Here is a 12,828-nt window from a genome sequence, read left to right on the forward strand (position 1 = left end):
CTGTGTGTGTGCGTGCGAGCATGCCTGCGCGTGTGTAAGGGCGGTTGCTATGGGCCCCCATAGCAACGGTGCCTTCCACAGACAGCAGAAAAGTGCTTCTCAGCAGCACCGCGCAACGTCTCGTTCTGGCGCTAATTGTGGGCGAACCGTTAATGCGAGCTGAAAACTAAAATGACCGTGAGCGAGAGGAAGGCTGTGGCTATCCATAGATATGATTATTTTCCAAATATTGAGAGAAATGACCGAGTTACAGCGATTTAAAAAACACTGTCCCTCCATGAGCCAGATGATTCAGTTTACATTGGTTCTTATGGGGAGAACGGTGCGACTTTGGTCTAAACTGCTGCCTGCCATTTCCCTTCAGAAAGAGCTAGGTCTTCAAACTTGGATTCATTTGAATCCCAGGAAAATTGTCTACAATCTGACCAAATTTCATTCTCCTAACATTTATCGTTTGGTTGTGAGGGCGATGCGATCGTGAAATTTTCAGGCGGATTTTTCTCCTCTCCTCCACTCTACCAACTGACATGCCGCACTCTAACCAGAGCAGATTTTGAGAATTTTCACTTTTTTGAGGACTCACTGACGAAAAACTATAAATCTCAGCCTGACATAAAATACATTCCTGTGGAGACAAGAAAAATCCCTGCGTTTTGATGGTTAAATGAAGTTTCTAGGTGAACGTATGACGAAGCAGTGGCGTTTGGAAAAAAGTGGATTTTTTCTGGCGATTTTTTTCACTCCCCATTCATTTTCTATGGGACTTTTTTCGCAGTTTTTTGCGAATAACTCTGCGAAAAAATGACGAATTTCTTAGAAAAGTCATAGCCCGGGATTCCCGATGAAGCCGCACGTTTTGATGTATAATTTGTTTTGGTTTTCTCAAAGCCCTAGGACTAGTTAGCGACCGAAAAACGGCGGAAACGTGAAGAATAATAAACGCTTTTTTCACAGGAGAACAATAGTGGCTCGTGGCGAAGCCACGAGCCACTCTCCTCCCATTGCTTTGCAATGGAGAGGAGAGTGGCTCGTGTCGAAGCCCGAGCCCCTAATAACTCTGTGCCAGTAGCACCTAGAGTAATTCTGACTGCACTGGGTGACAATGCAGGTTGTCAGCTTTCAAAGGAGACCCCAGCCATGCCTGTACTCCAAACAGTTCAAGAACAGCATTCAATTTACTTTCTGTACATCTTCAGTAGAAATTTCAGGGGAAAATTGACCGCAGCTTAAAGGGCAGCTTCATGAGTCAGCTTTGTGTCTACAACTTGTTTGTGCTACCTGCAAATTGCAACAAAAATCAATTGTTGCCAGGTTAATTTGTCAGTAAACTAAATACTTTCATGTAGTAGATGCAATGAATCATTTCATTTGGATCTGTAAAGATGTATGTGTAAATATTATGTATAATAACTGCTGGTGGTACCACTTTCCTTCAAATTAATATAATCTAAATACAGAATTCACCAGAATTACTGAAAGTAAGTCAGTTTAATTCATAACTGATTATTACAGATTCATATTAAATTCATTTAGTTTTGTTCAGCCTGTCAAATATGCCTGGATGTCTGGTCTATTATGTGTTCTCTCACAAATGCCCCCAAACACACCTTTTAATCGGGTTATTTTAGCTCTCAGCATAGCAGTTAAATTACATTTTATTGCATTTTCTGTCCCCGAAGCACTAGCTCAACAAAACTGACACCAGAAATGTGACTTGCTTCAGCCACAGTTTGTCTGGTTGGTTGGATTGTGTGTGTTTGACAGCTAACATTGTGTGTGGACGTGTCTTTAGCAGAATGGATCTACGACCCCTGTGCAGGAGAGATCTGCACAAACTTCACCTGTGAACTGGAGAATGGAGGCGACCTGTGTGGCTGTCCTGAGTTGCCCACCAGCACCGGAGGTGAGACCGTCTTCCACCCCCAGCTTTGCCTCTGTTCAGTCCACTGGGCTGGAAATGTCTCTGTAACTTTTAATATTATAGAGAAATATCAGTTTTCAGGGGCTTTCAGGCTTTACTTTAACTCTCACTGTGTAGGTGCAGTAAAAATTCATTCTCTGCAGCCATTATCCATTTCACCCAATCATGAGTGGAAAATTGTATGATCAACATTTAGCTTTTAATGTAACTGCTGAAGCTTTTTTGTTTGATGAATGTTATAGTAGTTAATTTTCCTTTAACAGTTCTAATTTCAATGTTTTTGCAAAGCACATTTCAATTAAGGTTTTAATTTTTTGCCATTTAGGGCTGCACAGTGGAGTAGTGGTTGGCACTTTTGCCTTGCAGCAAGAAGATCCCCAGTTCAAATCCCGGCCTGGGCCTGGGATCTTTCTGCATGGAGTTTGCATGTTCTCCCTGTGCATGCGTGGGTTTTCTCCGGGCACTCCGGCTTCCTCCCACAGTCCAAAAAATATGCTGAGGTTAATTGGTTACTCTAAATTGCCCGTAGGTGTGAATGTGAGTGTGATTGTTTGTCTGTATATGTAGCCCTGTGACAGACTGGCGACCTGTCCAGGGTGTCCCCTGCCTTCGCCCGAGTCAGCTGGGATAGACTCCAGCACCCCCTGCGACCCTCGTGAGGATAAAGCAGTGTATAGAGAATGAATGGATGGAATTTTTGCCATTTACATTCAGGGATTTCTATTTTTCATTTGACAATCAATTTCAATACCTTTAAAATTCTATTTAAATTGTACTTTTTAAAATTTTCATATCTATATCAGTAAATTAGAGTGACTTATTCATCTTTCAGATGTGTTATCAGCTGATGTTCTGTCACATATATATTTTTGGTTGTATCTTTTGTCTGATATTTATTTTGCTTTGCAAATTACAATTAGTTTTTAATTACTAATTCAGAAAAAGATCCTTGGGGTAGTTTTGACATAGTCATTACATAGTTTGGGCACTTTTGAAGTCTGTTGTTTCCAACACTTTCAGCGCTGTCTGCAGCACATGTAGCAGAGTATATAGTATCACAGCTGAGCAGACAGTGGTGCAGAGTCAAGTAGTGTTTTCACACTTTTCTGCAAAGTTAATAAACAATGACCCCATCATTTGTCTTTCTTCTATTTTTTGCTCCCCAAAAATTGGTATATGCATTGGCCCTCAAAATCGAGTATCAGGGAGTCATATATCTGCAGCAGCATCATCATCACAACCTGTCATGTACAACGAAACCACCACCTCACAAGCATATAAAAACATGTTTAAGGTGTTGAAATCTGACTCTGTCTGGCAGGTGATGATGACATCATCCAAGCGGAGGTGACCTGTAAACATGCTTTGATGGAGGTATCTATCTCCAAGTGTAAACTCTTCCAACTTGGCTTCGAACGAGAAGATGTCCGGGTCAACGATGAGCGCTGCGCTGGCATCGAGGGAGAGGACTTCATCTCCTTCCACATCAACAACACCAAGGGACACTGTGGCTCCATCGTACAGGTTGATCTACATTCATTTGTATTCTTATGAAAACATGCACATACATACAGTCACAACCTGCAAATCACAAAGAAGCACAACTCTAAAACATGTTGTTTTATTGTCTATTTTACTCCAAATAGCACCATAATTTGCCAAAATAATGCCTTGCTGTGTTCAGAAAGTTTTAAAACTAGTGATTGAGACCATAAACATCTTAGGAAAATGTTTACTGAAGTAACAAATCCAGTGAGAAGCAGGGTTACAAAACCTTTTTTGCAGCCGATGGAGTCGCCCCATGCTGGCTGTGAGAAAGAACACAGGTTTAACTTCACTTTTCAGAGCTAGAGGCTATATCTATCTTTCATGTACTGTGTAGAAAAGGCCCCAGAGTTCTTTCATGTTCACACTATGTTACATTTCTTTCAAATTTTCTGTGTCATTGTGGTCTTTAAGGGGCAGGGCATTGCCCATATGAAATGTGTGTGATGAATGACATGATGTGATGGTATGCAGTGTGATAGAGGAGTGAGTGATGTATGAGAGAGCAGTTGGCAGGTCAGACGTGGTTGTGCGTGCATGAAAAGTAAGTGTTGTCTGAGTGATATATATGACGTTGTGTCTAGTTAATGTTATTGTCAGGTTCATTTTCTGTGTTTATTCATTGATTCGAACACTGTGCCTTTGTTAAGTTATGCTTGTAACTGTATGACGTGTATTTTCGCCGTCTGACGTTGGAGCGTCAAGTTGCTGCTGCGCTGAGCGCATCCACGGTACTTCCGGTTACACAATAAGAGCATGTCTATGCATATATATTGAGGATATTATATTTTGAAAGGCCAAAGAGGAAGTAGGTGTAAATATATGCCGAATAGCGGCAGTATGTGTGTTCGACGATGATTGTGGATAAGTTTATAGATATAGAGCTTTAGTTTACATTTCTGTTTCTGTTGTTTGTGTATTTAGGTATAAACCATTAAGTTGTGTTCATTATTATGATTATTTCTTGTAGAAAAACCACAACTACACTAAAGTTCCAGTAAAGTAACAGTCAACGACGTCTCTGTGCCTTTTTATTCATACTCTGGAGAAACTTGGCCTTAAGTGGTGTCTGGCCGACATTCCCTGTGAGAATCCGGTGATAACACAGAACCAGTGCTGAAACCAAGTCAGTTTAGAAAATCTCCCTTACATATTGTGTATGCTCTAATCTCATTTTAAACTACGAGATTAAAACATTAAAACAAACTCGAGCTAGCTGTTTTCGTTGCTTTTGTAACCCAGTGGTTATCTAGCCAGCCTGTTATTATGGTGCTTTCACACCTGTTAGTCCGTTAGAGTGGTTCGTTTGGACTCAAAAGTTGTTACAATGTTGCTATTTTCAACTGTGTTTTCGCAGTTGAACCAACTACGATGAATGTTATATCTCCCTCCAGTCGTTTGGCGGCGCTGTTCACAAAATAAGGTGTTTTAGATGACGTAGGTGAACGCTGATTGGCGCAGCATGTGAAGAGGGAAAAACCCGGGAAGAAAACAACAGGCTGTGTTTATTCCATGGATTGAGGTTTATTCGTAAACAATGAACTATGCTCTCCTGTTCGTTCTTGTTGCCATATATTCGTATCATTGCTTTATGCAGCAAGCACAAATACTGCTGTTGTTCCAGCATGAAGCTCGCATTCGGTACGAGAACATTACACAGTCGTTTTTGGCACGGAGAAGATGCATTGCAAGACGTTATCGTTATCCCAAAATTCCCCGTGCAGGTTGCTACGGAAGCTCCCGTAGACCAAAAAGTCTGCTGCGCCATCAAGCCAGTCCGAATGGAGACAGGTTTGTGTTCTCACCAGGAGCGAACTGAACTGGAGTTCACATAGAAGTGGACCGAGACCACCTCCCGAAGGTGGTCTCGGTCCAGTTCTTTAGTCCAAATCAAAAAAATCTGGTCTGCTTTCACACCAGCCCAAACGAACCGTAATTGCAGGTGTTGCGGATTCCAGTCCGCTTTAAGCGGACCAAAAGGCATAGGTGTGAAAGCACCCTCAGTGTTAATAGATAGAGGCTGAATCCCAAACCGCCCCCTACACACTATCCCTACACACTACCCCTCCGTTTGCGCGTTCCCGCGGAGGGTCCTCCATATTAAGGGCCGTCCCAAACCACGTAGTGCGGAGGGAGAGTGGACTGTTCAGCCCTTAAATAGCGAGTCTGCATCGATGCTCACTCTGGACAACTTTTTCAGGAAGTGCAACGTCGAAATGGAGGAGGAAACAACATATTGATGTAAGTTCCATATGCGTCCATTATTTGTCCCACGCCTTTTTCACACTGACAGAACATCACAAAAAGAGTGGTGAAAAAAGATAAAACAAAAGAAACAAATCTTCTTCTGTGCTGACGTTTGATTTAATTGTGCACCCCCTGACACCTTAAAATTTGAACATAACTGACAGAATTCATTCATTCATTCATTTGTTGGATTTGAAATGCCAGATAATAGGATTGGAAAACATGTGGGATGACTTCTAATTATTTGAAGCAGATTGTAGACCCTAGATCATTGCCTGCAACCTGTGCCACAGCGCTACAGCCATGCACAGTAGGTGTCTTTGTGTTACCATGGCAATGACGTCTTCCGTTTTCTGGTGAGGCGACAGGGTGTCTCATTCCTGACGATCGTATTTATACCTTCCCCCTTCAATAATAGGTGCCCTCCACAGCTGCGAGTGTGACTTCTTTTGGAGTGACACTCGGTAGTGGAGGGGGGCTGAATCCCAAACCGCCCCCTACACACTATCCCTACACACTACCCGTCCGTTTGCGCGTTCCCGCGGAGGGTCCTCCATATTAAGGGCCGTCTCAAACCGCGTAGTGCGGAGGAGGAGTGGACTGTTCAGCCCTTAAATAGCGAGTCTGCATCGATGCTCACTCTGGACAATTTTTTGAGGAAGTGCAACGTTGAAATGGAGGAGGAAACAACATATCGATGTAAGTTCCACATGCGTCCATTATTTATCCCACGCCTTTTTCACACTGACAGAACATCACAAAAAGAGTGGTGTAAAAAGATAAATCAAAAGAAACAAATCTTCTTCTTTGCTGACGTTTGATTTAATTGTGCACCCCCTGACAGAATTCATTTATTTATTCATTCATTTGTTGGATTTGAAATGCCAGATAATAGGATTGGAAAAAATGTGAGTGAAAAAAAGTGGGATGCTTTCGTCTTCTGGAAGCAGCAGCGATCCTTGTTAGTTGCAACCTGTGCCACAGCGGTACAGCCATGCACAGTAGGCGTCTCTGTGTTACCATGGCGATGACGTCTTCCGTTTTCCGGTGAGGCGACAGGGTGCCCCATTCCTGACGATCGTATTTATACCCTCCCCCTTCAATAATAGGTGCCCTCCACAGCTGAGAGTGTGACTTCTTTTGGAGTGACACTCGGTAGTGGAGGGGGAGTGTGTAGGGGGCGGTTTGGGATTCAGCCGGGGAGTGTGTAGGGGGTGGTTTGGGATTCAGCCACACTGTCTCTTTAAGAGTCACAACAGTAAGCTCTGCTTTACGGCTGTAGAGCAGTGATCTCGGAGCGGGAGCGGGTAGAACTCGAATTATGCCGAGAGGGGAGAAGACATGGCTGAGCTGTAGCCAGTTTCTGCTAGCCGTCCTGCATATCAAGTCACCGCTTATATGTTTTTCCTGCTAGGTGAGCAAATATAATGATGTTATGTGATTGTGTTTGTGTTGTAAAAAGAGGTTGCCGGTGTATGTGTAAAAATGAATGTGCTAATATGCATTTTTCGGTGTTAGACTCTATTCACGAGCTAACCACTAATTCATAGCTGAAAGCTAACAGCAAACAGGCTTGTAAATGAGTAGCTGTAATAATTTTGTTGTTCATATATGTTCAATATTGTACACCCTGTACAGAGTTTAAACTTGAGAACTCGAATTATGCCGAGAGGGGAGAAGACATGGCTGAGCTGTAGCCAGTTTCTGCTAGCTGTCCTGCATATCAAGTCACCGCTTATATGTTTTTCCTGCTAGAGAGTGGACCGAGAGGCTAGTTAGCAATCTGCTAACATTTGTGAAGTGCACCGCGTGGGTGGACCGGAGTAAGGCAGAGATAACTGTGTTCCAGGATTTGTCACGAGCCCTCACCCAGCTCTGCTCGTGGATAACTTGAGTATCAGAAACAAAACTTTCCTTTCTATAGTATTTTTTTGGGGGGTACCCAAATTTTGTTTCCTTTGCGGAGAGTTTCCTTTTGGATTCAAAAATACCATATTGTAGATCACCGCAAAATTGTGGAGGAGTGACCATTCATTATTCTGGACTAAAAAGACTGATTTATTTTTTGATGAACATTGAGATTGATTGAAAGAGACATTTTACAAGGTTTCAACTTGGAATATTTAATTTATATTGATGGCAACTGTTTGTGTTATGGTCTAAGTCAGATATTTTATATCGGAGCTGAAGAGAATTTATTTCTTTTTTTTTTTTTTTGTGTGTGTGTGCTTGTGTCATTCAAATGAAAAAACATAATCTGAGGTAAACAGACACTGATTTAAGGAAAGGTACGTTCCAGTCCATAAAATCTTTTATTTTATTTTATTGGACTTAGGCAGCAGACTACTGCCAGACCCAGAATAAATTCCTGCCAAGTACATGAATCTGATCTCATCTTTGTCTGTCATTATTGAATAAGGGACAAACTGATACTTGGTTACATAAGGAAAAAAATGGCGCCCGAACAGGGACTGGAGCGTGTCTAACCTTTCATCATTTTCCTCAGTATTATTTCTTACGTGAGAGTCTGTGCCAAAGTCAGTTAACAGAATGGCATTGTGTGAAATGTATGGGTTTGACCCAGAATGTTCAGTGGTGATTAAGGGAGTCAGGACAGATGTCAACCTGAATACAGTGAAGCAAGCATTTGGTTATTTGGATGATGTAGTGAAGATTCAGCACATTGATGGTCTCTCTAATACCATTTTGTGTCAGTTTACTGAGACAGTAACTCCAATGCTTGCGGAAGGGGGACATTCAAACGATGATGGTTCTCATTGGGAGATTGTTTTAGTAGGGGAATACTACACAGAAAGTGTAGATGAGCCAGCACCTACTGAAAAACTAGCTCCCCTTGCTCGTAGAATTGATGATATGACAGTCACTTTTCAGGAGCAGATCAGTGAGTTGGCTGTCAGCTATAATGTCAACCCCACTACTTTGAGCCAAAGTGCAGCAAGTTACATATGTGGAAAATTGGACAGTAACAAGGGCCAGGTAACATCAACCCCTGCCCCTCGCCTCAAACCGCAGCTTCCCTCTGAACCTTTATATGAAGCCACGACTGCTACCGCCCACGTCTCAGGTCATGCACAGCCCCCAAAAGGTGACTCCTCTCTCACTATCCCTGTACCTGCAGATGTTCAACATTAGGCTGTATTGGGACCATGGAAAAAGTGCCTAGAAAGTGAATTTCATTCCACTCACGTGGATCTACATGAACTCTGCTTTATAAGATATATCTATTGCTAATTAGTACCCAAAAAAAGTTTCTACTCACCGTTTCCAGTCATTTTTTAATAATTAGCGTTTTTGTGTCGGCCTTTTTTTTACTGTGGCATAGTGATATTTAGGATTTGCAGTGTGTGCAGCGGTTTTTGGTCACGTGGACCAATAGGAGCCGAGTTCTGTTGCTGTGGTATCAAATCAAAACAACATGGTGTCGACTGTATCTACCACAGATACGAGCAAAGATGACGAAAAGACAAGGAAACCGCCTTCAAAAGTTACTAAAAAAGGATCAAAACGATGCTATATGCATCTCACAGATGTCCAGGGCGAAGACGTGCAGGACTTTACACGGAAACGGTGGGAAACTTACAGAACCTGCGTTTAGGCTGTATTGGGACCATGGAAAAAGTGCCTAGAAAGTGAATTTCGCTCCACTACCCTGGATCTACGTGTTCAATGCATTTTTTAATAGGCAATACCCTTCTAGACTCTGGGTTAGAAGTTCTACTCAGAATATTTGTCTGAACTTTGTCACCAGCCAGAAATGTATCTTTATGAGAATACCCAAAAAACGAAAATCTGGTGCTGCTGTTTTTGCTTGTTTTAAGTGCTATGTTAATTCTGGCAACACAAAATCTTTATCAAATGTCATAAACACATCTACCAAACACTTGAAACAAGTATCGGTGCCTTAGTGTACACATAGGTGAATTCAGAGTGAGAAATGTAGCTAATTTCTTGAAGGAAATGCTTCAACTTAAGTGATTTGCACCCAGCACAATGAAATATATAGTACATTTAGCTAAAAGCTTATGTGTCATATATTAAAAATATCACAACCTACTGTGTAATGAAAGATATAAAATAAAAAATGCACACCATGACCATAAATGGCTGAAAATCAACCGAATTGCTACCACGCCCTCCTAAATCGGAATAATGGCAAAAATGGAATAAGACAAAAAAATAAATGCATAAAACATTTATTCAAATACGACAGTGTCTCTGAATATGAAAATATAGATTAATACACATACAAATACGTTGCGGACTCTCATACATAAGTTTGTGTGCCCTCATGCTGCGGTTGTACTGATGACCACTGATCACCCCATTGATGGATCCTGGGGCAACAACTTCTGACTCAATGAGTATATCTTGCAATCCTGCATCACCAAACCTTTTTCCTAAAATACCCAGGAAAGACATGCATGTATGAAACTCACCTAATCGAATCACTAGCTGCTTCATGAAATCATCATTTTTCCAGCGAATTTGTTAAGCTTTGGCATATATAGCTTGGTCAAAAACTAATACTACCTGGTCCAGTTCTAGCTGATCAGCAACTGCAACACTTTTCTTCAGAATTGTGTTAACAGTTGACATCCCTGTCGGTGAAGGCTCAATGACTGGAAGATATTAGTAGTATTAGTTTTTATTTTTTATTAGTCAACAGGTCCCATATTTAGGGTACATTGAAGTGGAGCTTCAGTTTCCCAAACATGCCTGTGGTACTGAAAAATGTGTTTCAGCTCTAGTGTTAGTGAGCCCAGATCAGTCATACAATGAGAAAGTACCTCTCCTCGTTGGGACAAATGTTTTATGTCCTTTGGTATTCGACTGCACAAAGCGAGGAGGAACACTATTTCTTAAGACCATACCAATTCAGGCTAGCTGGGCTACAGCATACTCACAATATGGTGAAAGCTCAAAACCCCAAACAAAGAGTGCTAGTGTTCTTCGGGTGACACTCAGCAGCAAAGTCCCAGTGCAGTTAAAATAGGGTGAGACAGGGGTATTAAAGGGTATTTGTCACACCAAGCTTAGAGGTGATCAGTTTCAAGCTCTTGTCAGTAGCTCAGAAGAGTTCTTCATTCCTGGAGGCTTGATAGTTTATGACCAGATAGTTAGGGTGACCATATTCTGTTTCTCTGAAAAGAGGACACACATCCAGCTCGCGCGCAAAAAAATTTCAGTTTTTTCCCACCTATTTTTAGGGGTTTTCTGTGGCTCAGGGGGCTTTCTGTGCTTCTCACTCAGTTAAACAAATATTCTGAATTCCCCAGAAAAGAACATTTTACCTGGATATACAGAAAAATAGCCCAAAACACTAATATATTTATTAATTTAAAGCAATTCTCCTAAACAATATAATCAGTCACATACAAATATGGCATGCTCTAGTCTTTAATAGTTATTGACTCAAGTTCTGTAGGAACACATGTATTCCAGCCCGATCTCACGAGGATTCGTGAAACTGTCACGTAAATTTTTGTTTCGGCTTCGTGCGCACCAACACGATTTCGTCATGTTTTTCGTGCCGCTCACCACGAAATGCACACCAATGTATTTTAAACGGCGGACTTTTCGTGCCACTCAGAACGTATTTCAAAAGAATGTGTATATTATATTTTAAATGTAAAACCGCGGCGAATCCAACGCTATATTTTGCATGACATCGTCCCTAAACATAACCCTAACCATAATCCTAACCATAACCTAACCATAAGCCGGTGGTACACTTATCAATTTGCATAGGAATTTCAAGAATGTCCGGTGGCCGGCGGCCGCAAACGCGATCACACAAGCAGTATACGCCGATGGACAGCTTAGATCGTCATGAATCCGCCGGTATAAACCACTTTCAGATGTGATTACCACAGCGAAAAACATTTCGTGGTGAGCGGCACGAAAAACATGACGAAATCGTGTTGGTGCGCACGAAACCGAAACTAAAACTTACGTGACAGTTTCACGAATCCCCGTGAGACCGGGTTGTGTATTCAGATGTTTAACAAAATAAGAAATAATCTTCTCTTTTAAGTCTGACACTTACACCTGAAAAATGAAAATATATATATATATATATATATATATATATATAATGCCTCAAGTCAACAGTCCTTTTTTCCTTCTTTTTCCTTTTCTTATTAGCCACAGAGACATAAGTCCCAGCTTTGCAGACTGTACATTCTGCCTCCTATTTGTCATGACCCGGACGAAAACAGGGGTACTTTTTTTGCATTTCATCAATGAAATGACATTTGCGTTTCGGCATTTTCTTTCTGTTCGAGTGTTCTCTTGCAGTGTGTCTACCTGCCTGTCAGCCTGCGAGGAGTGAGTGAGTGTGGAGCGCCTCTGTACTGCTTTGTGAATGATTAATACACGTTCCGGGGTTCGGCTCAAACTCCACCTCTCAGAGCGTGTTTCCAAAGGAACCATTCAATGTGAATGAAAAATACACTGGTCTGTGATGGGCTCAAGATAGGCAAGATCAAAAACCTGGACATTTGAAGGACTTTATAAACGCCGACCGGACAGGCCAGACAGCCTCTCAAAAGAGGACATGTCCGGGCAAAAGAGGACGTATGGTCACCCTACAGATAGTGGATGTGAAACCTGAGTCCCATAACAAGTTTAAGGTAGCAGTTAAAAATCTATCAGAGCATGACATCATGTTGCATCCAAAAATTTTCATTGCAGAATGTTCTCCCATTGACTGGGCAGTACCAGTGTTGGCATCCACGCCTAAAGCCTCAACTAGTGTTAAAACCCCACAGGCACACACTCTATTAGTCTCTCCCACTAAAGAGCCTCCACAGACTAGTGAGACCCTGGAGCTTGACTTTGGTGATAGCCCCATATCATCACAGCTTAAAGAACACATATAGACTAGGGTGGATAGTGAAGTGCCCCATGCATTCTCTAGACATGAACTTGATGTTGGCAGCATATCTGGAGTCACTCATTGTATTGAGTTAGAGCCCCATGTCCCATTCAAAGAAAGAACATGACGTGTCTCACCAGCAGATTTCAAAGATCTAAAAAGGCATTTACAGGACCTTTTGGCAGCAGGTATTATTGAAGAATCTACTAGTCCTTAT

The 12,828-nt window shown here is 41.8% G+C and overlaps 1 protein-coding gene across 1 annotated transcript in view; it reads left to right on the forward strand.

The window, feature by feature from the left end:
• Positions 1-12,828, forward strand: part of tecta (tectorin alpha) — a 117,858-nt gene that overhangs the window by 78,866 nt on the left and 26,164 nt on the right. The window contains exons 22-23 of the mRNA XM_051938059.1: positions 1,793-1,903; positions 3,243-3,445. Coding sequence (XP_051794019.1) covers positions 1,793-1,903; positions 3,243-3,445 — 314 coding nt within the window. The remainder of the gene's footprint in view (positions 1-1,792; positions 1,904-3,242; positions 3,446-12,828) is intronic.

This window comes from Acanthochromis polyacanthus, chromosome 17 (assembly GCF_021347895.1).
Source record: "Acanthochromis polyacanthus isolate Apoly-LR-REF ecotype Palm Island chromosome 17, KAUST_Apoly_ChrSc, whole genome shotgun sequence".
NCBI lineage: Eukaryota > Metazoa > Chordata > Actinopteri > Pomacentridae > Acanthochromis > Acanthochromis polyacanthus.